Raw genomic sequence first — 25,527 nt, forward strand, 5'->3', positions numbered from 1 at the left:
CTCCACCACCTCCCTTTAGACCATAAACATTAAATTTCTTGCAGTGGTTGGCAGCTGAAATGATTATTCATGCACCCAATATACAGTCTGGGAATCTGTGATAATTCTGGCACTGAGAAAACTTTTGTTTAGTAACTTTTTGTCTTTATGAGATTATCTCTACTTATAGCAGAGTTTGGAGACAATCATTCAGAAGCATGGGCTGGAGGAACAATGTGTGTGGATAAATGGAGAAATAGAAACAAGGGGAGGCATTTCTGACATTGAGTTATGATGGCATGAGAAGCCAAGAATTAGGGAAACAATATATCAAATACACTACTGGCTGGTGCCCAGAAAGAAAATGAAAACAGGTTGGAAACCAGCCTAGGAGGCAGACCAAGCCCTTAACCTACGATAAAATTATGAACTCCTGCTCCATATTTCTAACAAGTTAAAAAAAGGAGCATTAAAGACCTGGGAGGACTCTGAGCATTAAAGAGCTTTGGAGGTCCAGAAGCTGTTTGAGTTGCATGAAATTCTGGACAAAGCATGCTCTGCTCCTCCTCCACAGCCAAGGCGCAAGGCACTGTCCAGTGCCCCGGTGCTTTGACTGGGAGGGTGGTGTTAGCAGCTCCCTGGTTGCTTCATCATGAAGGTGAAGCCTTGCTGCCATCAGAGCCAGCTGCAAGCCAGCCACTTGGATGGCAGAGGGGCTCAAAAACAGAAGGAAAGGTTTTGCTAGTTCTCAGTTTGAGAAAAAGTGACATGCCCAGAGAGTCACTTTCCTGAATATACACATGACAAGTCAGAAATAAATTGCAGCAAACCAGGACAACAAAAGCTTGATGGAGCATATGTTCATGAGATGAAGCTGCTCCTAAAAGAGACTGCTTAGCTGTGCTGTGCTTTTGGCAGAGTGGTGGGTAGCTATACCACGAGAAGCTAATATAACAATCTCCTGAGAGACGCAAGCTGTGCTATCAGTGACTCCTCTCTCAAACTCTGAGTTTTACCTGGGTTATGGAGTATCTTAGATGCTCACTTTAATAATTCCTAGGTGTGGCAAGTCATCTACCCCCATCAGTGAGTTCTAGCCATGAATTCTCTCTCTCAGGAAGTTTAAAAGGTGGCCCTTTTGATTTAATCAGCCTCTGAGACACCTGTGGCATTAGGAGCATGCACTGGGGAAGATCTATACCTGCCTGAGGTGGGGCAGTGATACTAGCAGGTCAGAGGCAGGACTTGCAGCATTTGTGGGCAGCCTTGGCTCAGCTCAGCAGAAGGAATGCCCAGAGGGAAGGAGCTTGCTCACACAAGGTGGATGGTACAAACCAGGCATCACTGAAACTCACATGTGGCAAATGGCCATAGTATCAGACCTCTCCTCCATGAGGGTGTGTTGTAGGTTAAGTGAAATCAACAATTAATTGGTATAACCATAAAGAAAAGTCCTCCAGAGGCTAGAGTGTGCCAGGGGGTGACAGGCAGTTTGTCCCAGGGTACTGTAATCTGTTATTCTATTAAGTTTTCCTGTACCACTCTATTTAAGATTTAAGCAAATCTTCTCTTTCCTCTCTGTCTCGGGACACATGGGCTTATGGGTTGTGTGGGAGAGGGTTTCTCCTGGCCTTGGCTGGCAAGGAATTTCCATCTATGCCACAGGACCTCTTCAAGCCTGCAGGAGACCTGGGTCTAGTGGGGATGGGGTGGCAGGGGGGGAGGGCAGTTTGGCTGCTCTTGGGCTTGCTGAGGCTGAGGGGGGGTGAAGGTTTCTAGAAGGCTCTGGAAGGTAGGCACAGGGGAAGAACTGACCCTAACTTGTGAATGTATTCCTTTTGTGTACATTTGTAAATAGTTTCCATGTAAGCTTCCAATCCATTGTGGAGCGTTTTTATTTTACCCATTGGGAAGGGCTAAAAGATCTTTTCTGTCCTTCTGCCCTGGGCAGCTCGTGGCTCAAAACCAGGACAGGGTGTCAGGCAATGTGGCTTTCTCTGTGGCCCACTGGATGCTGCTAGCAGCATGTCTCCTACCTAAACACAGCCGGCACGCTCGATGGTGTCCCCTGCCACAGCCTCAGCCCGGCCGGGGGAGCACGGCCGGCGGGGCTGGCTCAGCCGCAGCCGCAGGAGGGTTTCACCTACCTGCCTTGCTTGTGCGCCTCGCCGTGGGCCTCCCGTCGCTGGCGCTGCGGCCGGCTGCGTGCAAAAGACAGGAAAAGGGAGAGCTGAGACAGGTGGTCATGGATGGAGGGGTGAGGGACACGATGAATCCCCGCCCTGGGGCTTTTTAGTCTGGAGAAGAGAAGACTGAGAGGGGATTTGATAAATGTTTATAAATATCTGAGGGCTGGGTGTCAAGAGGGAGGGGACAGGCTCTGCTCACTTGCACCCTGTGATAGGACAAGGAGCAATGGATGTAAACTACAGCACAGGAGGTTCCACCTCAACATGAGGAGGAACTTCTTCCCTGTGAGGGTGACAGAGCACTGGAACAGGCTGCGCAGAGGGGTTGTGGAGTCTCCTTCTCTGGAGACTTTCAAGACCCATCTGGATGTGTTCCTGTGCAACCTGTGCTAGATTCTGTGGTCCTGCTCTGGCCAGGGGATTGGACTTGATGATGTTTGGAGGTCCCTTCCAACCCCTAACATCCTGTGATCCTGTGGTGTCACCTTCTGTCACATTTCTCTGTGAAATGGCTCTTACCTTATTAAATGATTTAACCTTTTTCACCAAATGCCAGTGTCAGGCTGGGCATGGCAGTGGGTGTGAGGAGGGAAGTGTCGGGGGCTTGCAGCAAGGGCACAAGGGCAAAAGGAGGGGAGCAGTGATTTTTCTAAGGTGGAATATCTCTATTTTAGACTGCCTGGCAAAGGACCCAGGTGGGCAGCTCCCCTCCCTCCTCCTGCAGCCATGGCCAGCACTGTCTGGGGCTCTGGAAAGAGGCCAGGCTGTCCATGGACCACTGCCAGTGGGGAGCACAGGCATTACAGAATCACACAGAACCACAGAATTGTCGGGGTTGGAAGGGACCTCAAGGATCATCTAGTTGCAACCCCCCTGCCATGGGCAGGGACACTTTCCACTAAGACCAGGTTGCCCAGAGCCACATCCAGCCTGGTCTTAAAACATCCAGGGACAGGGCTTCCACCACCTCCCTGAAATTTACAGGGTGGTTCATGCCACCGAGTTAAGGCAATTATGTAAAATCGAGCAAAGAAGGGCAGTCAAGTGGCCTCAGCAAATGCCAGTGGGGTGACCCCAAAAGGCAGCTTTGCTGTCCCACTGAGAGCATTTGGGACTGCTCCCAGAAGTCCTTGGCATCCTGTGGGCAATGAGAGAGGACAGCAGTCCAGAGGGGAGGTGGGTGTGCAGTGGAGGAGAAAGGTCAGATAAATCTAATTCATCTTTAATTACAAGCTCAAAAAAAAAAAAAAAAGCTTCTCTCTGTAGTAAACACTAACTCTAATAAACTCTACTAGTGAGGCTTTTTGTCTGTTAACATACATTTCAAATCCCTCCACAGAGATTTATAGCAGCAAAACTTTCTGCATTAACAAGCATCGTTACCCGAGCACCGTTTTCCATTTGGTTAGAGGTGGCTGAACCCCAGGCTTTGCAGAAGGGTTTTTCCCTGGACTGGGAGGTCTCTGCAAGCCAATAGTGTTGGAGGGAAACTCACCTTTCAGCTGCCACAAAGAGTGGACAACATCTCACTGCCCAGACTAGGGGTGAACACACTGGTCTATGTCACTGTCTCACCCTGAAGCAAAGCACTTGCTGGGTGGGATTGCTTTTTTCCCAGAATCTGCCCTTTGCTTCCCAGAGGAGGCAAGCCCAAAGGCAGACCACTCTTGCTGTGCAACATCATTGCTATTGCAAGGAGCAGCTTCTTTGGCATTGCTTGGACCTGAGCATCACACAGCAAAATGCACTTTCTGGAGTCTTCTGCCTTGGCAGTGTGTCCTTGGACTGCTGCTGTCGTGTCTCTCACTGCTGCCTGCTTCTCATCTGCTGGCTGTCAGGAAGTAATTTCACGTGTTTTGGGGATAAGCAGATTCTGACAACAAGCTGACCTACTTACATGACTTTAAATTGCCCTAGTAAACTCTTGGCTGTTCAGGAATACTGCTGGTAATCAAACAGGGATGAAGCAGACATGTCTTTGCAATTTTTAATTTTTGTTTCTCTTTGTAGAACTTATTTAATGCTTTATGTTAGCCCTGGTCCTACCATGCCTATGAAGAAAGCCTTCAAGACATGGCCATCAAGGATTCTTGGGCAAATCTCCCCTCTCCTTTGCCCCCAGCAACCCCAGGTAGTTCCTCTTATTTCTTCCAGGTGATTCTTCACTACCACTAAACTAAACTTTATTTCCTTATCATAAATCAGCATTAACTGCCCCCCATGCTCCAGCCACCTCAGGGGCCTGTGCTCATTTGTACTTTGGTTCAGCTCCTTCTCTTTGCCAGTCCCATTCCCCTAGTAACAGCTCTGAGGTTACTGAGCCCACTCCACTTTCCTGCCTCCCCCTGTGGCAGTGAAACATTTTAATCTGTTGCAAATCATTCCCCAATTGCTGCAGTTTGAAGCCCCATTTCTTTCTACTCAATAAATAGCTTTTCTGGCCCAGTTCCTGGGGAGTGCTCTGCTGGCTAAGTGATCAATGGCACCTCATCACAAGACCCCATTAGCCTGTTTGTTCAGGCTGTGAATCGATGGCAAACCACAACAGCTTCCCCTCACACTTCTGCTGGCCCTGAGAGTTTGTGGCAGACAGCAGCACTCAGGAGATTTGGTCCAGACCATGCTCACAGATTGCTCAGCACAACTCTTTGTCACCACATCCACACAGTGTGACAGTATTGGTCGTGCCTTCACTGGGGTGACAGGCTGGCTTTCAAACTAACAAATAACTCCTGAGGTAAAATGTACTGGGGAACAAATCATTTTATTTTTTTTCCCCCCACCAATTGTCAATACTTACCTCTTAACAGTTACGGTGCCAAAAACCATTTCATGGCTCATGAAGCTTACTAAGACACTTAGTGTAAAATCCACAGCTAAAGCAGAGTGGCCTTTAGGCACAGTGCTCCCTGTGTGTTGTGAGAGTAGATCTCAGGCTTCTGATGGCTGCTGGTGTAATGCAGCATCTCCAAAGTCATCATTATTCCCCACAATCTCTGCTTTTAGGGATCCTGAGATCACAGAACCACAGAATTGGCAGGGTTGGAAGGGTCCTCAAGGATCATCTAGTTGCAACCCCCTTGCCACTAGATCAGGTTGTCCAGAGCCACATCCAGCCTGGCCTTAAAAACCTCCAGGGATGAGGCTTCTACCACCTCCCTGGGTAACCTGTTCCAGTGTCTCACCACCCTCACGGTGAAGAACTTCTTCTTGATGTCTAATTTAAATCTCCCCTCCTCTAGGTTGGATCCATTGCCCCTAGTCCTATCACTACCCCACACCGTAAGAAGTCCCTCCCCAGCTTTCTTGTAAGGCCCTTCAGATATTGGAGGGACACAATAAGGTCTCCTCGAAGGCTTAGGTTTCCTGAAAGCTAAAGCTTGCTGGAGCTGGGGATGAATGAGGTGACTTAAGCTTAGGATAGCCAGGGGGAAAAAAACAACTAAAAAAATAAACCCCACAGCAAAACCAGATTTTCATTACTATTGCTACAGACAAAAGGAAAAAAGCAGTTACTCTTAAAAAAAAAAGCCTGAGGTTTACTCTGGCACAGACCTTCCAATACAGCAAAAAGGGTTGCAGGGTTAGGGGTAACCATGTATGAGTTTCAGAAGAGGCAGTCCAGCCAAGACACCTGGAGGTCCCAGCAGGCATTTCCAATGCTCAGTTTCACAGGATGTGTGCTTGAGGAGTGTCAGGTCCACACTTGTAACGTGTACCAGAAACCCCACAGTATTCTTAATCTTTGAAATAAGAACTTTTGGAAGCAAGCATAACAAATGAGAGAGAAGTCATTACTCATCTTGGAATTTCAGTTTGTGCTTATTCATGCAGCATAGATTCCCCACTTATAAATCAAATTCTCTTTCTCTACAGTAGGCAACAGTCCTATTTTGGAGACAGACTGAGAGAGTTGGAGCTGTTCAGAAGGCTTTGAGGAGACCTTATTGTGGCCTCCCAGTATCTGAAGGGGGCCTACAAGAAAGCTGGGGAGGGACTTTTTAGGGTGTCAGGTAGTGATAGGACTAGGGGGAATGGAACAAAACTAGAAGTGGGTAGATTCAGATTGGATGTTAGGAAAAAGATCTTCACCATGAGGGTGGTGAAACACTGGAACAGGTTGCCCAGGGAGGTAGTAGAAGCCCCATCCCTGGAAATTTTAAGGCCAGGCTGGATGGGACTCTGAGCAACCTGATCTAGTGTGAGGTGTCCCTGCCATGGGCAGGGCTCCAGTGGCTGCAGCATTTCTTCCCTCTCCTCTTTAACTGACCTTGGTGTCTGCAGAGTTGTTGCTCTCACAGCCTTACTCCTCTATCCCAGCTGCTGTTCCTCAGGTGGACTTTTTTTCCACCTCTTTATGCTATCACAGAGACACTACCATCACTACCATCACTACCATTGATTGGCTGGGCCTTGGTCAGTGGTGGATCTGTCTTGGAGCTAGCTGGCATTGGCTCTACGAACATAGAGGAAGCTTCTAGCAGCTTCTCACGGAAGCCACCCTTATAGCCCCTCACCACTACCAAAACTCTGTTCAGGTTACTTGCATCATCAGCAACATTTTGGCTAGGTGGTGTGGCTGTAACTGACCCTCAAACCTCCTACCCTCAGCAAAAGTGCCCACTGCCTTGGGAAGGCTGGCAGCCAGCAGCTGGGGCAGAGACACCTGCAGTGTCTGTTTCACAGAATCACATAGAATCACAGAATTAACCAAGTTGGAAAAGATCATCCAGTCCAACCTATCTCCCAACACTATCTAATCAACTAAACCATGGCACTAAGTGCCTCATCCAGTCTTATTTTAAACACTTCCAGGGACAGTGACTCTACCACCTCCCTGAGCAGCACATTCCAATGGCCAATCTCTCTTTCTGTGAAGAATTTCTTCCTAACATCCAGCTTTAAACTCCCCTGGCGCAGCTTGAGACTGTGTCTTCTTGTTCTGGTGCTGGTTGCCTGGGAGAAGAGACCAACCCCCACCTGGCTACAACCTCCCTTCAGGTAGCTGTAGAGAGCAATGAGGTCTCCCCTGAGCCTCCTCTTCTCCAGGCTAAACACCCCCAGCTCCCTCAGCCTCTCCTCACAGGGCTGTGCTCCAGACCCCTCCCCAGCCTCGTTGCCCTTCTCTGGCCACGCTCAAGCAATTCAACATCTGTCTTAAACTGAGGGGCCCAGAACTGGACACAGTACTCAAGGTGTGGCCTAACCAGTGCTGTGTACAGGGGTACAATGACCTCCCTGCTCCTGCTGGCCACACTATTCCTGATGCAGGCCAGGATGCCATTGGCTCTCTTGGCCACCTGGGCACACTGCTGGCTCATGTTCAGCCGTCTGTCAACCAGTACCCCCAGGTCCCTTCCTGCCTGGCTGCTCTCCAGCCACTCCGACCCCAGCCTGTAGCTCTGCACGGGGTTGTTGTGGCCAATGTGTAGAACTTGGCACTTAGATGTGTTCAATCTCATGCCATTGGACTCTGCCCATCTGACCAGCCTGTCAAAGTCCCTCTGCAGAGCCCTCTAACAGATCAACACCTGCTCCCAACTTGGTGTCATCTGCAAATTTACTGATAATGGACTCAATCCCCTTGTCCAGATCATCAGTAAAGATATGGAACAGGATGGGGTCCAATACTGATCCCTGGGGGACACCACTAGTGACTGGCTGCCAACGGGAAGTGGCACCCAGTTTCCTGTTGGCTTATTTTATATCTAGTACTACCACCTGTGTGACGCCTCCATTCCTCTGGTGCAGAGACTGTGGACTCTCCCCACTACCCTCTGAAACCACCACACACTTAATTTTGTCAGAATCAAGCTCTGCAGCTCATGCTGTGCTGTGGTGCAGCCAATCCACAGCCTCTCCCATCAGTGATGCAAGGCAAGTGAGGATCTGGAGCTTGCTGAGACAGTTTTCAGCAGGACTTTTAATTGGAAAGTGACTAAAACTCCCTCATCCCTGCCAGACATGCCATGGTGCATGGTCTGAGCTTCCTGTCCTTGGGTGGACACAGTGGGTAGTCTTTTCAGGGCCTCCTGTCTGGCACCCACTATGCTGCAGTCTTCATGCCATGCTGGGAGATGGAATGGCAGAAGACATCTTCTCCTCAGTTTGCCCAGAAAACTATAGCTTGGCATGGCTGTGACAAAGCACTGTTTGAGGCAGAAAGACCAGGAGAGGGCAACAGAGGTAGCCCAGTTCCATGCAGAGGGTAAGATCTTGTGAAAGAGGACAAGGGAATGGCAAAGGTATTATTGAAGAGCTGTGAGAAGTGTAAAGGTCTTATTAAAGGCCTATAACTAGTTGTTTGACCAGGGTTTCTTTTCTCCTTATGTTTCCTGACCAGTTGCTGACTTGGGCTCATACCACATCAGCATCATGCTAAAAGTAGAAACCAGGTGGTGGGTGTGGGGTCAAGGAAGGGGAGAGTCAAGGAGGGGCTGGGAATTATATGTACAAACATATGGAAGGTTCCTGTAGAGAAAAAGTGGGGCAAAGGCAAAGAGATCGTTGGTCTACAACAGAGAACCTATGCATTAGGTGAGACTGAGGAAAAATGAGGCTGGATAGGCAGAGATGGGGAGCAATGGGAAACACTGGGCCAGAGGGGCCAGAGGGCAAGATGTCAGAAGGAGCAGAGAGGAGACATCAGGCTCAAACAGTGCCTCATCACTGTGTGGGATGACTCCTGGGGCACAGACAGTCCTGCATGAGGAGGGGACTTCTCCTCACCACAAAGCAGTGCAGGACAGAGATGCTACCTGGCCCCTGGAGACGCATGAGCTTCAGCAGGCTAACAAATGTCCCAGGCAGTGTGTCCTAAAGGAACGAGAGGGGGTTTGGGGCAGCAAGTTCACAGAGATTTCCCCCATAACATGCTTTTGACTTGCAAATTAATTGGGAAGACCTTCTCAGCAAGCAGGAGATGCTGGTGGACAGGTCATGGTGCAACAGGTCTGGGTGGGACTGAGAGGTAGCCAAGAGCCCAGAAAAGTAATTTGCAGAAGGAGGAAAAGTGACATAGCTAAATAGGGATAAAAACCACCAGGCACCTGAGTGAGAAGAGAGCAAACTTCCAAGGGGAGGAAGCTGCTCTTATCTGGCAACAGATAGAATCCACTGTGGAATGTGCTAATTCCCAAGGATAAGGTAGAATGGAAACTCACTAATTTGTACTCACATTGGAAGAGTTAGAGTTGTGAGCTGTAAACAAGCCACTGAAAACTGAGCAAAATTAGTCACGAAACATATTTTTCAACTTGGCATTGGCAAGCCCTTTTTTGCTTCTAATTACGTTGGGTCATGTGTCCTTGTGATTGGTATGGTTAAAGATGACAAAGAAAGGTGACACATTGCAATTATAAGTGGTTAAATCTGTGAGAAGAAATGAGGAAAGGGCACTGCTTTTGATGTTCACATCACAAAGTCTGGGAAACAGTGAGATACAGAGCTCCTGTAGCATCTTATTTTTGAGCGATAGAGAAAATTCACTGGCTGTCCTGTTTTAATCCAATGTAACACGAATGTAGATCAGTCTCAGAACACAAAATGCACACAGGCAGGAGCCATATAGACACCCTTTAAATTCTGCACTTGCTTTGTGCAGGAATCCTGTCTGGATGCAAATATGTCTCAACAAAAGACAGTAAGGGGGTGGTAGGAGACTCTCTGGAATGTGCAATAAAGATAAGATCATCTCTACCCATCAAGACTGCAGCTACCCCAGAAAGGGGGGATGGTGAAAAGGCTTCTGGACTATGCAACAGATTCACCACCTGGCCTGATAAGCCCCAGATATGTACTGGTGTGTGGACAGGTAGAAGGTGAAGGAGCAGGGCAGAGGCCCACCCTGGCACAGACCCCTGCCAGCAGACAGGAAGATTCCCTGGGGCAACACCTGGACGCATGCATAAAGGTGAGGGGCCAGGAGAAAGACTGTTACTAAAAAACTGTATAAAAAGATCTGAGCGATGCCTGCTCTACAGAGAACTCCACTGAAGACAACACATGCTGGAAACATCACAGGACAAGACAAACTGAAAAGCACTTGGACTTTGGAAACTCACTCCCTCCTCTCCTCCAGCTGAAGATGATAATATAATTCTTTTCCTGCTCTCCTCCTCTCTGTCCCCATTTGTTTCTCTCTCTCTTCCTCTCTCTCCCTCCCTTTTCTCCCTTCCTCTGTTTTATTGACTTTATCCTTTAATAATTAGCCTCACTTTTGATATTTGACCTCATTTGTGCCTTAATTTCACAACACAGGAATGGGTTTTGTGTTATGTGGGCTGAAAGGAAGGGTTGGAGGAAAAAGGAGTGTGACTGACATCCATCCTGCCAGTTGAGGTAGGCATGGTGCCAGAGCTCAGCTGGGTGAAAAAAAATACATGAAAGGAAGGAGAGCAGCTAATGGGGCAATGTAGAATATGCTGAAAGGTTTCATGTCTGCTCATATCTTCAAGGAAAAGTTGACTTCTAAGCAGATGTTAGCACAGCACAGATGAAGGAAGGACATGTTAAGGAATGCTTAGATAAATGTGAGGTATTTTGGTCAACAGAGGTTGATGGCACTTCCCCAGGGGCACTGAGAGTAGCTGCTGTTACATTCTGTAAGCAGGTACCTCCATGAATTCATTGCAGACAAGTGATGCCCCTGAGAGGTGGTGATGGTGAACATAAAACCTGGGTTTATGCAGAGAACAAAAGAATTATGTTGGAGTTTTGACATTTGGAAAGAAACTGGGACAAACTTGTGACCTGGTTTTCTGCCCCACCACTTCCCTCCCTCCAAGGATCAATGACATGATAATGATCACTGAATGTGAATTTTTGCAATAATTGGGGTCAAACCAGTCTAATGCCCATTCTGACACTGTAACTGTCCACCTTAATGTAAGCAGGAGGAAAAGCAGATTTCAGTGAGGTTTTTCTTTAAATTTCATTACTAAACTAGGGAAGTAACAGTTGAGATGAAACTGTGACTTTGAGCATGGCTGAAAGACCATGGTTAGAGTAGCTGCCAGCCATTAGTTTGCTGTCAAGAGATGTTAAGTGACATCTCAGAGATTTCATCCTGGAAACTACTAGTCAATATTTTCAATAACAATGCAGATGACAGAACTATAAAACTAATTCATGATGGCATGCTTTGAAGAGAACACATTCCAGGGTTGGAATTTAAAGCAGCCTCAACATGTTGGGGAAAAAGGTCTGCTGTTAGCATGATAAATTTCAGTACAAGATAACACAAAAAAATGTGTGAAGTATAGAGAAATAATTGTACAAATGCAGAATGGGGAACAACTAAGTAATTATGAATACTACACTTTGTTCCTTACAGCAATGAAAGCACTTTGCCTTTATAAGGGCAATCACAAGTATCAGTAGTTAAGGAGTTGTAACAATTCTGGTTGTTGGGACAAAGTTAAATTTTCATATTGACACAACACAGAAACAGAGACAGATTTAAAGTAAACAGACTGAGTGGTAACAAATCCCCAGGCTTCTACCCAGAAACCTAAGTAAGAAACTGTTGAAGCAGCATTTAAATTGTCCTTGGTATCACAGAATTGTCAGGGTTGGAAGGGACCTCAAGGATCATTCAGTTCCAACCTCCCTACCATGGGCAGGGACACCCTCCACTAGATCAGGTTACCCAGAGCCACATCCAGCCTGGCCTTAAAAACCTCCAGGGATGGGGATTCCACCACTTCTTTGGGCAACCTGTTCCAGTGTCTCATCCACCTCACTCACGGTGAAGAACTTCTTCCTGACATCTAGTTTAAATCTCCCCTCCTCTAGGTTGGATCCATTCCCCCTAGTCCTATTGCTACCTGACACCCTAAAAAGTCCCTCACCAGCTTTCTTTTAAGCCCATGCCCCCAAACTGAACAACCCCAACTCTCTCAGCCTGTCCTCACAGGTGACAACTTTCCATTTCTTTGGATAAAGAGCTCCAAGTAGACTCCAAGGAGATACAGGCTGCTCCACTGGACAAATTAATTACAAATGTAGTAAAAACCACCAGTAGCAGACACAAGCTATAGTATATATCAAATAAGAGTGAGAGGCAGTTTGACTTTTCTTATACACTATAAATATAATACATTTGCCTAGGATGTGAATGACCTTATAGATAAGTGTGACCAAGATTTGGTTTATTTTGGGGGCTTTCTCCGGGCAGGTGGACCTGAACAGACAGGGAGGACTGGCAGGGTTATCCTCTCACATGCTTGCTCTGGAGGGTGACTGTAGGAAGACAACAAACCTTTGAACAACTTTGGAGAAGGCTATGTTTGGTCTTTGAGTTGGAAAGAATGTAAACACCTCATAACTGAAGAAAAAGACTAGGCAGAAGTTGACTGGATAGGTTGAGAAGCTTGTTTGTCAGTATTAACCTATTGTATGCTGTGCTTGGACCCATGTCAGTGAAAGGACAGCCAGTTGGGATGTGACAGCTCTGTATTAGAAAAGTATGTAAGCTGACTGTGTAACAGAGTAGGAGGCTTGGGCTTATGCTTCAGCTTTTGCTTTTGCTTGTGCTTAGTACTTTGCTTAGTTACATAGGCAATAAAAGCTTTTGCCTTTCACAAGAAGAGTCTTCCCATTTTGGCATCACCTGGCAACACCATAACATGCAGCCTATGAGAAGAACACTACTGCTACAGTCATAGGTGATGTAGCTAGGGGCAACTGCAGGGAAATTTAAACGAGCAGAGAACAGGAAAAACTGTGAGACCACAATTCAGTGAGAGAGCTCTCACTGGAATGAGGCAAGCAGTGCCTGCTGGGGCAGGTGACTGTAAGAAACTTGCATCTCTCTTGATGCAAATCAACAAAGATAAAATCACCCTTGCTCCTTGCCCAGACAACAGCTGCCCAGAGAGGGGATGGTGAGAAGAGCCTCTGGAATGTCCAACAGAAAGATAAGATTGCTGTGAAAGACCTGTCTGAAGGGTCAGCTCTGCCCACTGATAGCACAGCTGGCAGTCGCATCATTAATGTGACTGGGGTGTGGGCCAGGGCGAGCCGCGATTGGCTGAATAAAAGACACTGAGCCTTAGCAACTCAGAGTGAAAAATGTGGAGAGAAAAACACAGAGAGGAAAAGACATCACCATACAGCCTGGAAGCAGCAGACCAAGTACCGTCTCTCCATGCCCTACGTTTTGCCTGCTGTAAGAAGAGAAGAAGAATTCCTGCAGAAAAGACATCTTTCCTGAAGACACCACATGTTGGAGGCTGCTCAGAGAAAGACTTGGACTTTGGGATCTCTCCCTCCCCTCCTCCAGGAAGGACAGCACAAGCCAACAAGGATGACATCTCCTCTAAGCCAAAGTGGGAAGTGGCAACAAGTCCCTGCCTGGTGTGGCAGGAGTGTTGTTGCAGTTATTCCCCTAGCCCCCAGATGCCCTTGCAGAACAGGTAGGATGACCTGCAAGTGGAGCAAGCCAATGAGAAAAATGAATCATCTGTCTTGGAAATATTCCCAAGATTAAGGAAGCCCAAGCCTAGCATACAAACATCCTCTATCAAAAAAAAAAAAAAAAAGGAGAGAAGAGTCATTGTTACAGGTGAGTCCCTTCTGATGGGAACAGAAGGCCCAATATGCAGACCTGACCCACCTCAAAGGGAAGTCTGCTGTCTCCCCAGGGCCTGGGTTAAGGATGTGGTAAGAATGCTTCCTACCCTGGTACAGTCCACAGATTATTACCCACTATTAAACTTCAAGATAAATAATGAGGACCTTGAAAAAAGAAAGCTGAGGGCTATCAAAAGAGACTTCAGGGCCTTGGGTCAACTGTTCAAGGGAGTGGGAGCACAGGTAGTGTTCTCTTCTGTCATCCCAGTTGCAGAGACCAACCCAGAAAGACTGAGGACTCACCAGACCAGTTCTTGACTTTGAGCCTGATGCCTCCAACAGAAGTTTGGTTTTTTGACCACGGGTCACCTCACAGGATGTCAGGTCTGCTGGCAGCAGATGGGATGCAGCTCTCTCGAAGGGGAAGGTTTGTATCACAGGGGTTGGCTGGGCTCATCAATTAACCATACTCGATGGGAACAAGCCTGGGATGCTTGTGAGGTGGTGTGCCAGCTCCACTGCTACTTCAGGGGAGGTAGGGGATAATGAGCCATGTGTTGGGGAAGATTCAAGAACTATCAAGGAGTCAGGACTCACAGGAGAACCTAGGAGTGATTAAGTAGATGCAAAAGAGAAGTGGGATAATGATATTAGCAGGCCTTCATGTGATAGGCTGAGGGACAACACACCAGGGTCAGAGGGATGGGGGCTAGTAAGGGCCTTCAGCCTGTTGCCATGCAGCATGCTGGGGACACAGCAACACAGTTTAAGTTTCACAGAGATGAGCCAGGGGCTCATGTGGTAGTAACAGGCAACAAGGAAACATCAGCACATGCAGGGCTGACTGGTAGGCTGGTGGCCATGGAGGTGGCCAGGACTGGTCAGACAGCAGGAGTGAAAACTAATGGATTAACTCCCTCTCTGGAATGCTTGAATATCAATGCACAGAGCATGGGGAATAAGCAGGAGGAGTTGGAGATCTGCATTAGGCTGCATGACTATGATATAATTGGAACCACTGAAACATGGTGGGACAGCTCCCATGACTGGAGTGTTGTCAGGGAGGGTTATGTACTATGTCCAAGACAGACCAACAAGGAGAGATGATAGTGTTGCTCTCTACGTGTGAGAGCAACTGGAATGCATTGAGTTCTATCCAGGGGGGAGGTAGAACAGGTTGAAAGCTTGTGGGTAAGAATTAAGGGGTGTGGAAAGGGAGGTAGAACTGTTGTGGGTGCCTACTATAGACCACCAAATCAAGCAGAAGATGTTGATGAGGCTTCTACCATCAACTGGGAGTAGCCTGTATTGCACACTCCTTGGTACTCACAGGTGACTTCAATCACCCTGACACATGCTGACAAACCCACACAGCCAGGTACAGACAGACCAAAAGGCTCTTGCAGTGTGTCAATGATAACTTCTTGATGAAGGTAGTGGAGGAGCCAACAAGGAGAGGTGCACTACTGGAGCTTGTATTAACTAATAGGGGACATAAAAGTCAGGACCAGCCTTGGTGACAGTGATCATGACATGCTGGAGTTTAGTACTGTACAGGGTAGAAGCAGGGCTAGAAGTAGGTTTACAACCCTGGGCTTCCTCAAGGCTGACTTTGTACTCTTCAGAGATATACTTGCAGGAATCCAATGGGCTAGGACTCTGGAGGGTAAAGGAGCCCAAGAAAGTTGGTCAATTTTGAAATGCCACTTCCTCAGAGACCAAGATAGGTGTGTTCCTTTGAGTAAAAAATTGAGTAGATGCACCTGCATGGAGGAGCAAAGAGCTTCTGAAGGAAATCTCATGGAAGAAAAATACTTACAGTTCATGGAAGAAGGGATTTGTCACTTGGGAGAACTCAGGAGTAGTTGCCAGGGCATGCAGAAAGGCAACCAAGGAAGGCTAGAGCCCTCTTGGTACTAAAATTGGCAAAGGAAGTAAAAGAACAAGAAGGCTTCTTCAAATACATCGGTAGGAAAAGGCAGAATAGGGAAGGTGTAGGCCCACTCTTGAACAAGAAGGCAGCACTGATAGCTCAGGATGCAGAGAAGGCAGAGTTGCTTGAATGCCTTCATTGCTTCAGTCTTTACTCCCAAGACTGAACTCCCCTATGAATACCAGACTCTGGATGAAGGAGAAGAAGACTGGAGGAGGGAAGACTCTCCACTAGTCAGTGTAGACTGGGTTAGGGATCAGTTACACAAATTGGATGTTCACAAGTCCCTGGGCCCTGATGAGAGGCACCCAAGAGTGTTGAGAGAGCTGCCTGATGGTGTTGCTCTACCACTCTCCATCCTGGCAAAATCCTGGCAGACAGGAGAGGTGCCTGAGGACTGGAGGAAAGCCAATGTCATTCCAGTCTTCAAAAAGGGCAAGAAAGAGGTTCCAGGAAACTACAAAACAATGAGCCTCACCTCCATCCCTGGAAAAATGATGGAGTGGCTTGTTCTGGAGGTAATCCCTAAGCACTTGGAAGAGAAAATGATGATCAGGAGTAGTCAGCATGGATTTACCAAGGGGAAATCATGCTTGACTAATCTGATAGCCTCCTATGATGTTGTAACTGAACGGGTAGATGCAGGGAGACCAGTGGATGTTGTCTGCCTTGACCTTAGAAAGGCTTTTGACACTGTCTCACATAACATCCTTACGAGCAAGCTCAGGAAATGTGCCATAGTAGAACAGTGAGATGGATTAGGAACTGGTTACACAATAGAGTCCAGAGTGGTGATCAATGGTGCCAAGTCCAGCTGGAGAGCTGTAACTAGTGGAGTCCCCCAGGGATCAGTGCTGGGTCTGGTCCTGTTCAACATCTTCATCAATGACATTGATGAGGGGACAGAGAGTCTGCTCAGAAAGTTTGCTGATGACACCAAACTGGGAGGCTTGGCTGAGATGCCTGAAGGCTGTGAGGCCATTTAACGAGACCTGGACAGACTGAGAGTTGGGCACAGAGGAACCTAATGAGGTTCAACAAGGATAAGAGCAGAGTCCTGCATCTGGGAAGGAATAATAAACCTCACCAGTACAGGTTGGGAGGTGATCTGCTGGAGAGCAGCCCTGGGGAGAAGGACCTGGGAGTCCTGGTAGACAAGAAGTTATCCATGGGACAGCAATGTGCCCTTGTGGCCAAGAAGGCCAATGGGATCCTGGGGTGTATTAAGAGGAGTGTGTCCAGCAGATCAAGGGAGGTTCTCCTCCCCCTCTACCCTGCCCTAGTGAGACCTCACTTGGAGTATTGCATCCAGTTTTGGACTCCCCAGTTCAAGAGGGACAGGGATCTACTTGAATGAGTCCAAAGGAGAGCTACCAGGATGATTAAGGGACTGCAGCACTGCCTTGTGAGGAGAGGCTGAGAGCCCTGGGGCTGTTTAGTCTGGAGAGAAGACTGAGAGGGGATTTAATAAATATTCATAAATATCTGAGGGCTGAGTGTCCAGAGTGAGGGGACAGGCACTTCTCTGTTCCACCCTGTGATAGAACAAGGGGTAATGGATATAAACTACAACTCAGGAGGTTCCACCTCAACATGAGGAGGAACTTCTTCCCTGTGAGGGTGACAGAGCACTGGAACAGGCTGCCCAGGGAAGTTGTGGAGTCTCCTTCTCTGGAGACTTTCAAGACCCATCTGGATGCATTCCTGTGCAACCTGTGCTAGATTCTATTGTCCTGCTCTGGCAGGGGGGTTGGACTCAATGATCTCCGGAGGTCCCTTCCAATCCTTAACATCCTGTGATCCTGTGCAGATGACACAGTTTTCATTGAGAACAAAGGTTTTCAGTACAGTCCCATGGAAATCTATGATAGGATCACTCTTGTTCAATAGCTTTAGAAATTATTGTGAATAAAATTATAGTGGCAATAATGGCAATAATATTTAATGAGGATATGTAACTGTTTCAGGCAGTCAAAATCAGAGCTATGGGTGGAGAATTAAAATAGATCTCATGATCACAGAATCACAGAGTGCTAAATTTGGAAGGGACCTCCGGAGATCATCAAGTCCAACCCCACTGCCACATGACTTCAGAAAAAAATAGTAAATTCAGAAAAGTCTACATTGTTTTGTACTTTGTTTTTTTACATTATTACCTTGTACTTTCAGAAACAATATTAGGATAATGATGGACTCCAAATCAGCTGTTACTGCTTAGGAAGGAGGTCTCAGTGTAATTGTGCCTATTTCCTGGTAAACATCAGCTTGATGCTCCACAGTGCTCAAGAGGATCACATAATCAGAATCACAGAGACATTCAAGTTGGAAAAGACCCTCAGGATCACCAAGTCCAACCCAGAACCCTACTCTACAAGGTTCACCCCTAAACCATAGCCCCAAGGACCACATCCAAATGACCTTTAAACACATCCAGAGCTGGTGACTCAACCACCTCCCTGGGCAACACATTCCAATGCCTGACCACTCTTGTTTCCTAATGTCCAGTCTAAACCTACCCAGTCACAGCTTGAGGCCATTCCATCTTGTTCTATCACTAATTACCTGTGAGAAGAGACCAGCAGCAGCCTCTCCACAACCTCCTTTCAGGTAGTTGTAGACAGCAATGAGGTCTCTCCTCAGCCTCCTCCTTTCCAAACTAACCATCCCCACCTCCTTCAGTCACTCTTCATCAGATTTATTCTCCAGACCCTTCCCCAGCTTCCTTGCCTTCCTCTGCACTGGCTTCAGCACCTCCACATCTCTCCTGTATTGAGGTGCCCAAAACTGGACACAATACTCAAGGTGTGGCCTCACCAGAGCTGAAGTGAACAGGAGGTTAGGTGTTACTGGGAACAGAGCAGCAAACCAAAGAGAAAGCATTGCAATGCTATCAGTAACACCAAGGCATATCCACATCTCACATATCCAATACCAGTAGCTGGAAAAAATAGAACAGAGCAAGAGGAGGGAGAGAGCTCAGAGGTGAGGAGAACTTCCAGGCAACCTGAACAGGGGTCTCTGGGTGAGAAAGGAGACAATACCCAAGTGCTACAGCACAGTGATACACAATCAGGAGTGGCATGGGGAAAATGAGCAGGAATCCAGGAATCCTGCTCATTTTCCCCATGCCACTCCTGTTATGTGTTCCCAACACATAACAAGCAGAACAAATTTGAAAGGGAAGTACACAAACACAGCATGTCAGCACACTGACATTGACTCTCACTGAAAGCTGCAAGTGCTAAAAACACAAGTGAGTTTGGAAAGTGACTAGGCAGTTTTCAGGAGAAAGACCAGCAGGAACGTTTTGGATGTGAATACAACCTCAGAATCAGGAAAAAAAAAAATTATGTACTCAGAAGCGAGGAACCTGCCTGCAGTAACTTTGAGTTTGGGTTTGGGTTTTATTTCTCCTCCTACCAGCTCATAGAACACACTGGAGAAATGATGGGCTAGAAAATAATATGAGGCTCTTCATGCTGAGCAGGTTACATGGTGGCAACCTTGACTGGAGATTTTATCACTGAGTGGCCCAGTAAAGTGGCATAGCACATAGAATCACAGAATGGCTTAGCTTGAGAGGGACCATGGAGATCATCTACTCCAACCTCCCCACCACAGGCAGGGATGCCTCTATAGAAGTACCAGCAGAGATTAAGCTCTGCCATGAATCACCTGGATAAAAATAGGTAGGTATGTGAAGTGAGTCCCAAAACACATTCTAGAAAGGATGAAAGGAGTCTAGTGATAATGATGAAAGTAGAAAACATAGTTTTCAAAGCATCATCATTTGCAATGATAAGCAAAGAGGATGCTTTTGGCACAGGATTTCCAAGCAATGTTGCCATGCAGGATTAAAGTTACTTGAAAGAACAACAGAGGTGGAAAGGTGAATGAGAAAAATAACAAAGTAGTAATGAAAAATAAATTAATGAAGATGAGCACTGTGGGACAGAAGAAAAGGATTTCTGAGAATTAGAAAAAGAGGTAAGGTAGGCAGCAGTAAAAGCTGCTGCAGTAGAGAAGGAAATTACAGATTAATAGTAAGGGAACAGAGGAAAACTTGGCAGAGCTTGACAGGGGCAAGAGATGGGCCTAGGAGCAAATAAATGAAGCAAGTGAAGAGGAGAGCAGTGGAAGTCAGGGACAGTGAAAGAAATATGGCAAGTTGGAGAAGAGGAAGAATGTTGAATGAGAGAAAGAAAAGGAGTGAAAGAGATGAAGGTGAAAGGAGGAAAGGGAAAGGCAAGTAAACAACAGGAGAGGTGAAGAAACTCTGATTGCATTGTCCTGAAGTCCACACTGGGTCTCTTGCTGCTCCCCTCAGACCCAGCACTGCTGGTAGAAATGGTATGAAGCCACAACACAAACTGCTGATGCTAAAAAGCAGTGCCTTGGGAGCCAGGGTTGCTCAGTGCTCCCCTGGATCTGGTTCCCTGCTGATAACATGCTCCTCTGGGTAATGCTTTCAGTGGGCATTTTACAGGCTTATCATGCACTCTGAAGATCTGATCTAAAGACAGCTTGCATTAGTGAGCTCTGCTCATGCAAACAAATGCTTCAGGATCAATCCTGAAGATAAAAGAGTAAAACTCCAGGACAAGAGAAAATGGCTTAAGGACTGCTGGGAGGTAAAGGAAGAACTCCTGTTAAGGATGGATTTCTGAGTCCAGAGAAAGCATTAGGAGGGCAAGAAAACAGGAGCTGCCCTATGTGTAAGAGGCAGCTGTGGTGAGGGTACCAGGACAGCTATGTGTGATTTACAGTGTGCAGACAGCTCACACATGGTGTGGCCAAGGTATGGAGGAGCTGGTAATATGGAAGTCTTATCCACATTCAACAAAAGCAAGGAAAGATAACTTTAATGTTGCAAATGCTCAGCCTGATGCATCCTATCACTTAGGAAGAGGATCACTAATTGCAATAACATCTGAAAATGTCATAAAGAGGAAGATCTTGGGCCATGAGACACACTCTGTGATAACAAGCCCAGGGCTTATTGTAGAGGATGTCATTCAACTGCTGATAGCTCTCACTGACAGACACATGGACAGGGAGCTCTAGAGGAGAGAACATGAGTTGCTATTTGGAGACCAGAGAGAAGCAAAATGATTATAACATGGCCAGGGAATGGTAGGGACATCACTAAGAATGGGAAACAAATCTCCTAGCTAAGATTAAACAAACACAATCCATAGACCTTGTACAGTGAAATCCCTTATGCTGAGAATTGTTTGTCTGAAAGGTGGTTGTAATACTGTCCAGGGAGATTTTAGTGCTAAAAGAGATTTCTTTCCCAGCAGTTAGCTCTGGCAGAACAACCTGGGCTCAGCTCCAGGCCAGCTCTTTTCCTACTGCTCATCCTCTCTGGCAGATTCTGCAAGTCTAATTAGCAACACAAGCTTTGGCCCTTTTGTTGTGACCTTCAGTGACCCTTTGTGTACTTCCAGTGACCCCCATGCAGCCTGGTGGCTTTCCAAGAGCCTGAGCAGTTGGAATAACAGCACACATCCCTCTTGCTGGTGCTCCAGATCTCAGCTGCCTCCTGCAGGGGTTTTGGCACCGTGGGTTTAACAGGAGTGAAAAGCCTTGCAAACCCTGCAGGATTTGCTCACGGCTGACTGCAAACTGTGAGCAGGTCTGGGAGGTGAGAAAGGTTTTACTTTTATGCTGCTGCTCTTTGAAGTTAAATTCCTTTGAGGTGATTTGTCCTGGAGATTAGCAAAAATAAGTAGTGGAATCTTTGACAGGCACAGAGACATTTTTACAGTGAATTACAATGTGGGAGGGCTCTGTAACAGGTCCCACACAACAAAGCTATCTACTTTGCTGCTTTTGCTGTGACTGCCTGCATGCTTGGACCTACACTTATTTGACATTTTCTTGTCACGTCCCAAAACCTCATCAGCTTTATTCAAGGAATTCTTTGGGACCTTTTGCAGCTTTATTTAAGGAGTTTTGCAAAATTCCTGTCATGCAAACTGTGGTGTGTGAACTGTCATGGAGAAAGCCATGACTATCTTGCTCATCCTTCTTCAGGGCTCTTTTGCCTCATGCTAGAATGGCTGCCTTGGAGCACCTGCAGTGCTGAAAATTGTGACAGGAAAGGTGTCTGACCCTGCAGCCCTCCCCCCTGCTCCCCCATTCACACCATCCACCATACCAGCAGGAATGCAAGGCTGTGGGCTCAGTTGGATTTGGGAAGGTGGAAGGAGAAGCCCTGGGACTGAAGACTGCAGAGCAAATGTTTAATTTTAATTTGAGTTCAGAGCAAGTGAGTCTCCTTGGAAGAAATTAACACTTGCAGAACTGCCCTGTGCATAGAAAGAAGCTAAAAGCCTGTGTATTGCCTCCATCAGCTGTACCATGGCAATCAGGACCAAAGTTGGACAGGTCTGTCAGGGACAGCAGGGTGCTGGCAGCACACCCAAGGTGGCAGATCTCTCCTGCAGGTGCCTGCACTGCCTGCCAACACTGGTGGCTGGCACTGAGCCCTGGCGGTAGGGCAAGCAGATGGTCTGGTGCCCCTAAAGGACTTCTGGAGGCTAAGGAGGCCATGGGTGCAAATCAAGCCACCCTGAGCATCCCGTGGTGGTTTGGACCCAGCCTTTTCCACTCCAAATAGATTTCCTCATCAATCTCCACTGAGGCCTGTGGCTCTCTTTAGAAAGTAAAGGCTGCAGCTAAGTGATGGATTTCCATTCTGGTCCTTACCACGAGCCTTGCAGAGCAAGAGATAACCGTGCTCAGAGAGAAGCAATGAAGCCAATCACTATAACTTCTTCTGCACAACAGATATTCAGGGGTGACTGTTAAAGGGAGGGGAAACAGGTCAATAACAAAATGTTCAAGAGCAATCTTCATTGCAAGTTTTTTCTGACATTGCATGATGTCCCTTCCTTGCTCTGTTTTTCTTCCAGGACCTAATTCTGTGATGGGTTGACTGAAACACAAAGGAACTGTACCTACTTCAAAACAGTCTTACATGGCCAGCATCTTAATAGATAGGTACCCACACATGAGAGCACAGAGGACTGGCTGCACCTTTAAGAAGAGGTGCCTTGTCATACAGAGACACCTGCTCATGTTAGGCAAACATGATTTGCCACTGCAGGGATGCAATGGAGATCATCACCACAACCCCAGTCGGTCACCAGGAGTAATTCTGCATACAGCACCTATATGAGGACTGGACAAATATTGCAGCTTGTCCTGACAAAGCATTGGAGGGACAGTGGAAAACGAGCAAACGACCAAGTGAAAGCCTGGGATGTGTTCTGCATTGAAAAATACAAGGTTAATCTTCTGCTTGTATCTGAGTGGAGATGGAAAAGGGGCTTGATCCACCTGCAAATAGCTGGATGGAGAAGAGGAGGCTCAGGGGGGACCATATTGCTGTCTACAACTACCTGAAGGGGAGGTTGTAGCCAGGTGGGAGTTGGTCTCTACTCCCAGGCAACCAGTGACAGAACAAGAAGACACAGTCTCAAGCTGTGCAGGGGGAAGTTTAGGCTTGATCTTAGAAAGAAATTCTTCACAGAGAGAGAGATTGCCCATTGGAATGGGCTGCCCATAGAGGTGGTGGGGTCGACGTCCCTGGAGGTGTTTAAGAAAATCCTGGATGAGGCACTTAGTGCCATGGGATAGTTGATCATATAGGCTTGGGTGATCGGTTGGACTTGATGATGTTGGAGGTCTCTTCCAACCTGGCTGATTTTGTATCTGACACACCTTATATTGTATACAAACTAGCACAGATGCAACTGGGTGCAAGTAGATGTTAAAAAAAATACTTGCAGTCCTGTTCTGACAATGCAGGCAATTATCATAAATTAGGGGGTCAGTGTACAATTCATGCAGAAGGCTTTATTGTTTATGCTCAGTAGGAAACCAGACAGATGACCATAATCATCCTTTTTACCTTATGAATTGTAAGTCTGCTAACACCCTTTGTCTCTTACAGCCTGCCTCATCACAGCGGAAAGTGAGCACTGAACTGGGCACCAAACTGCTGATGGACAACTCTACAGTCACATGCCAGCTTTGCCACTCTCTCACCATCAGCCCTCCTCAGCATCACTACCCCTCTACTGAGGCAGAAGTAGGGCAGAAATGACCTCCCAGGCCAGCCTGGGCACAGTGGGAGGGCAGTGAACCCAGCTTCTCAGAGTTGTGACTCTTCAGGGCTTTCTGATGGGCTTCTCCTGGCACAATCACAACATATATTCAAACCAAGGTGAATAGGCAGTTCCTACACAAACTGAATAAATATTTCTTTTCCAACATGAACTGAATGAATAAATCTCTCTTTTCCACTTCACATATTTTTCAAACCCCTGTTGCTGTGATTTGTTACATCATCACTTAATTGTACTGACACTGTTAAGTGTTTGGTGCAGTGGGCATTTTCATGAAAGATGTTAAACATGAACATGGCTGCATGTATACATTCCTCTATGCTGGACACTTTCCAGCTCTAATGGTGCTACCTTGCTTCATAGAATCATAGAATTGTTAGGGTTGGAAGGGACTTCAAGGATCATCTAGTTCCAGCCCCCCTGCCATGGGCAGGGACACCTCACACTAGATCAGGTTGCCCAGAGCCACATCCAGCCTGGCCTTAAAAACATCCAGGGATGAGGCTTCTACCACCTCCCTGGGCAACCTGTTCCAGTGTCTCACCACCCTCATGGTGAAGAACTTCTTCCTAACATTCAATCTGAATCTACCCACTTCTAGTTTTGTCCCATTCCCCCTAGTCCTATCATTACCCCACACCCTAAAAAGTCCCTCCCCAGCTTTCTTGTAGCCCCCTTCAGATACTGGAAGGCCACAAGAAGGTCTCCTCAGAGCCTCCTCTTCTCCAGACTGAACAGCCCCAAGCTTCTCACTCCTTTATTTTGCTACACCCAGTATATCACCTCCACTGCCACTGTTACAAAGCCCCAGTAAAACGGGAGGGTTTGTGGCTGTCTTGCATTAGTCCTGTCTGTGGTAACACACCCCCTGGGCTCTGATCATGAGCAGAGCCACTGCATCCATTTTGCCAGTTACACCTCCACGAAGGTGACGTCACTGCCAGAGCTATTTCCGATGTATAAAATGGCTCATGGACTCCCAAGTGCCAGTCAGGACACTGCAGTCACACTGTAGCATAGCTCTGACTTGCTACCAGAAAACAAACCAACCAAAAAACCCACTGAACTTGGCAACCCTTCCACCTTTCAGTCACTTTTCATGAAGGCTAATAGGGCGTGGATCGAATTCCTCAGGGCTGTGAGACTCCTGCATTTCCATCCCCATGCACTCTATGATATGAAAAATCACTACAGTGACTAAAGCAAAGCAGAAATCACATAGATGCAGTCTGTCACAAGTGGAAGTACACAACATTTGTACACAACAGTGTCAGCTATACTCTTCAAAAAGCCTCAAAGGATTTTTTTCCTCTATTCTCAGCCAGAGTATTAAAAAAAAAATCCTCATGCAAAGTTCCAAACATTCCCCAAATAGAATGTTAAGTAAACACAACTCAGTTGTAGCAAAACACCTTCCTCAACTCAAAACCTCCTAAAATAGCTGTCTCCAAGAGAGTGGAAGAAAAATATCACACAGTCTTTTTGTAAGAGAAAGAGAAGAACAGCCAGCATTTAAAATAAATTTTATGTCTTAATTCAATACAGTGAATGCCTTTTCAGTTTCCTCTGACACCTTGCCCTTGAAGTTTGCAGAGACTCACATTTTCCTCCCAAAAGCTCTCTAAAGCAATTGGTTTGTGAACAATAAGATAGATTCTGAATGTTTTCATTTGAGATCTCGAGACAATCTAATCTTCAGTCAGTGCAACAATCC

At 46.9% G+C, this 25,527-nt stretch overlaps 1 protein-coding gene across 3 annotated transcripts in view; it reads right to left on the reverse strand.

Annotated features, from left to right (window-relative positions):
• LOC128975845 (gamma-aminobutyric acid receptor subunit rho-1) overlaps nt 1-25,527 on the reverse strand; it is a 41,627-nt gene that overhangs the window by 15,615 nt on the left and 485 nt on the right. For 2 of the 3 annotated variants that reach the window (XM_054392911.1, XM_054392904.1), the window contains exon 2: nt 2,127-2,180. The exons of the other annotated variant lie outside the window; for it this stretch is intronic. In XM_054392911.1, coding sequence (XP_054248886.1) covers nt 2,127-2,180 — 54 coding nt within the window. The remainder of the gene's footprint in view (nt 1-2,126; nt 2,181-25,527) is intronic. 3 annotated transcript variants of the gene reach the window in all.

The sequence above is a fragment of the Indicator indicator genome, chromosome 2 (genome assembly GCF_027791375.1).
Source record: "Indicator indicator isolate 239-I01 chromosome 2, UM_Iind_1.1, whole genome shotgun sequence".
Taxonomy (NCBI): Eukaryota; Metazoa; Chordata; class Aves; order Piciformes; family Indicatoridae; genus Indicator; species Indicator indicator.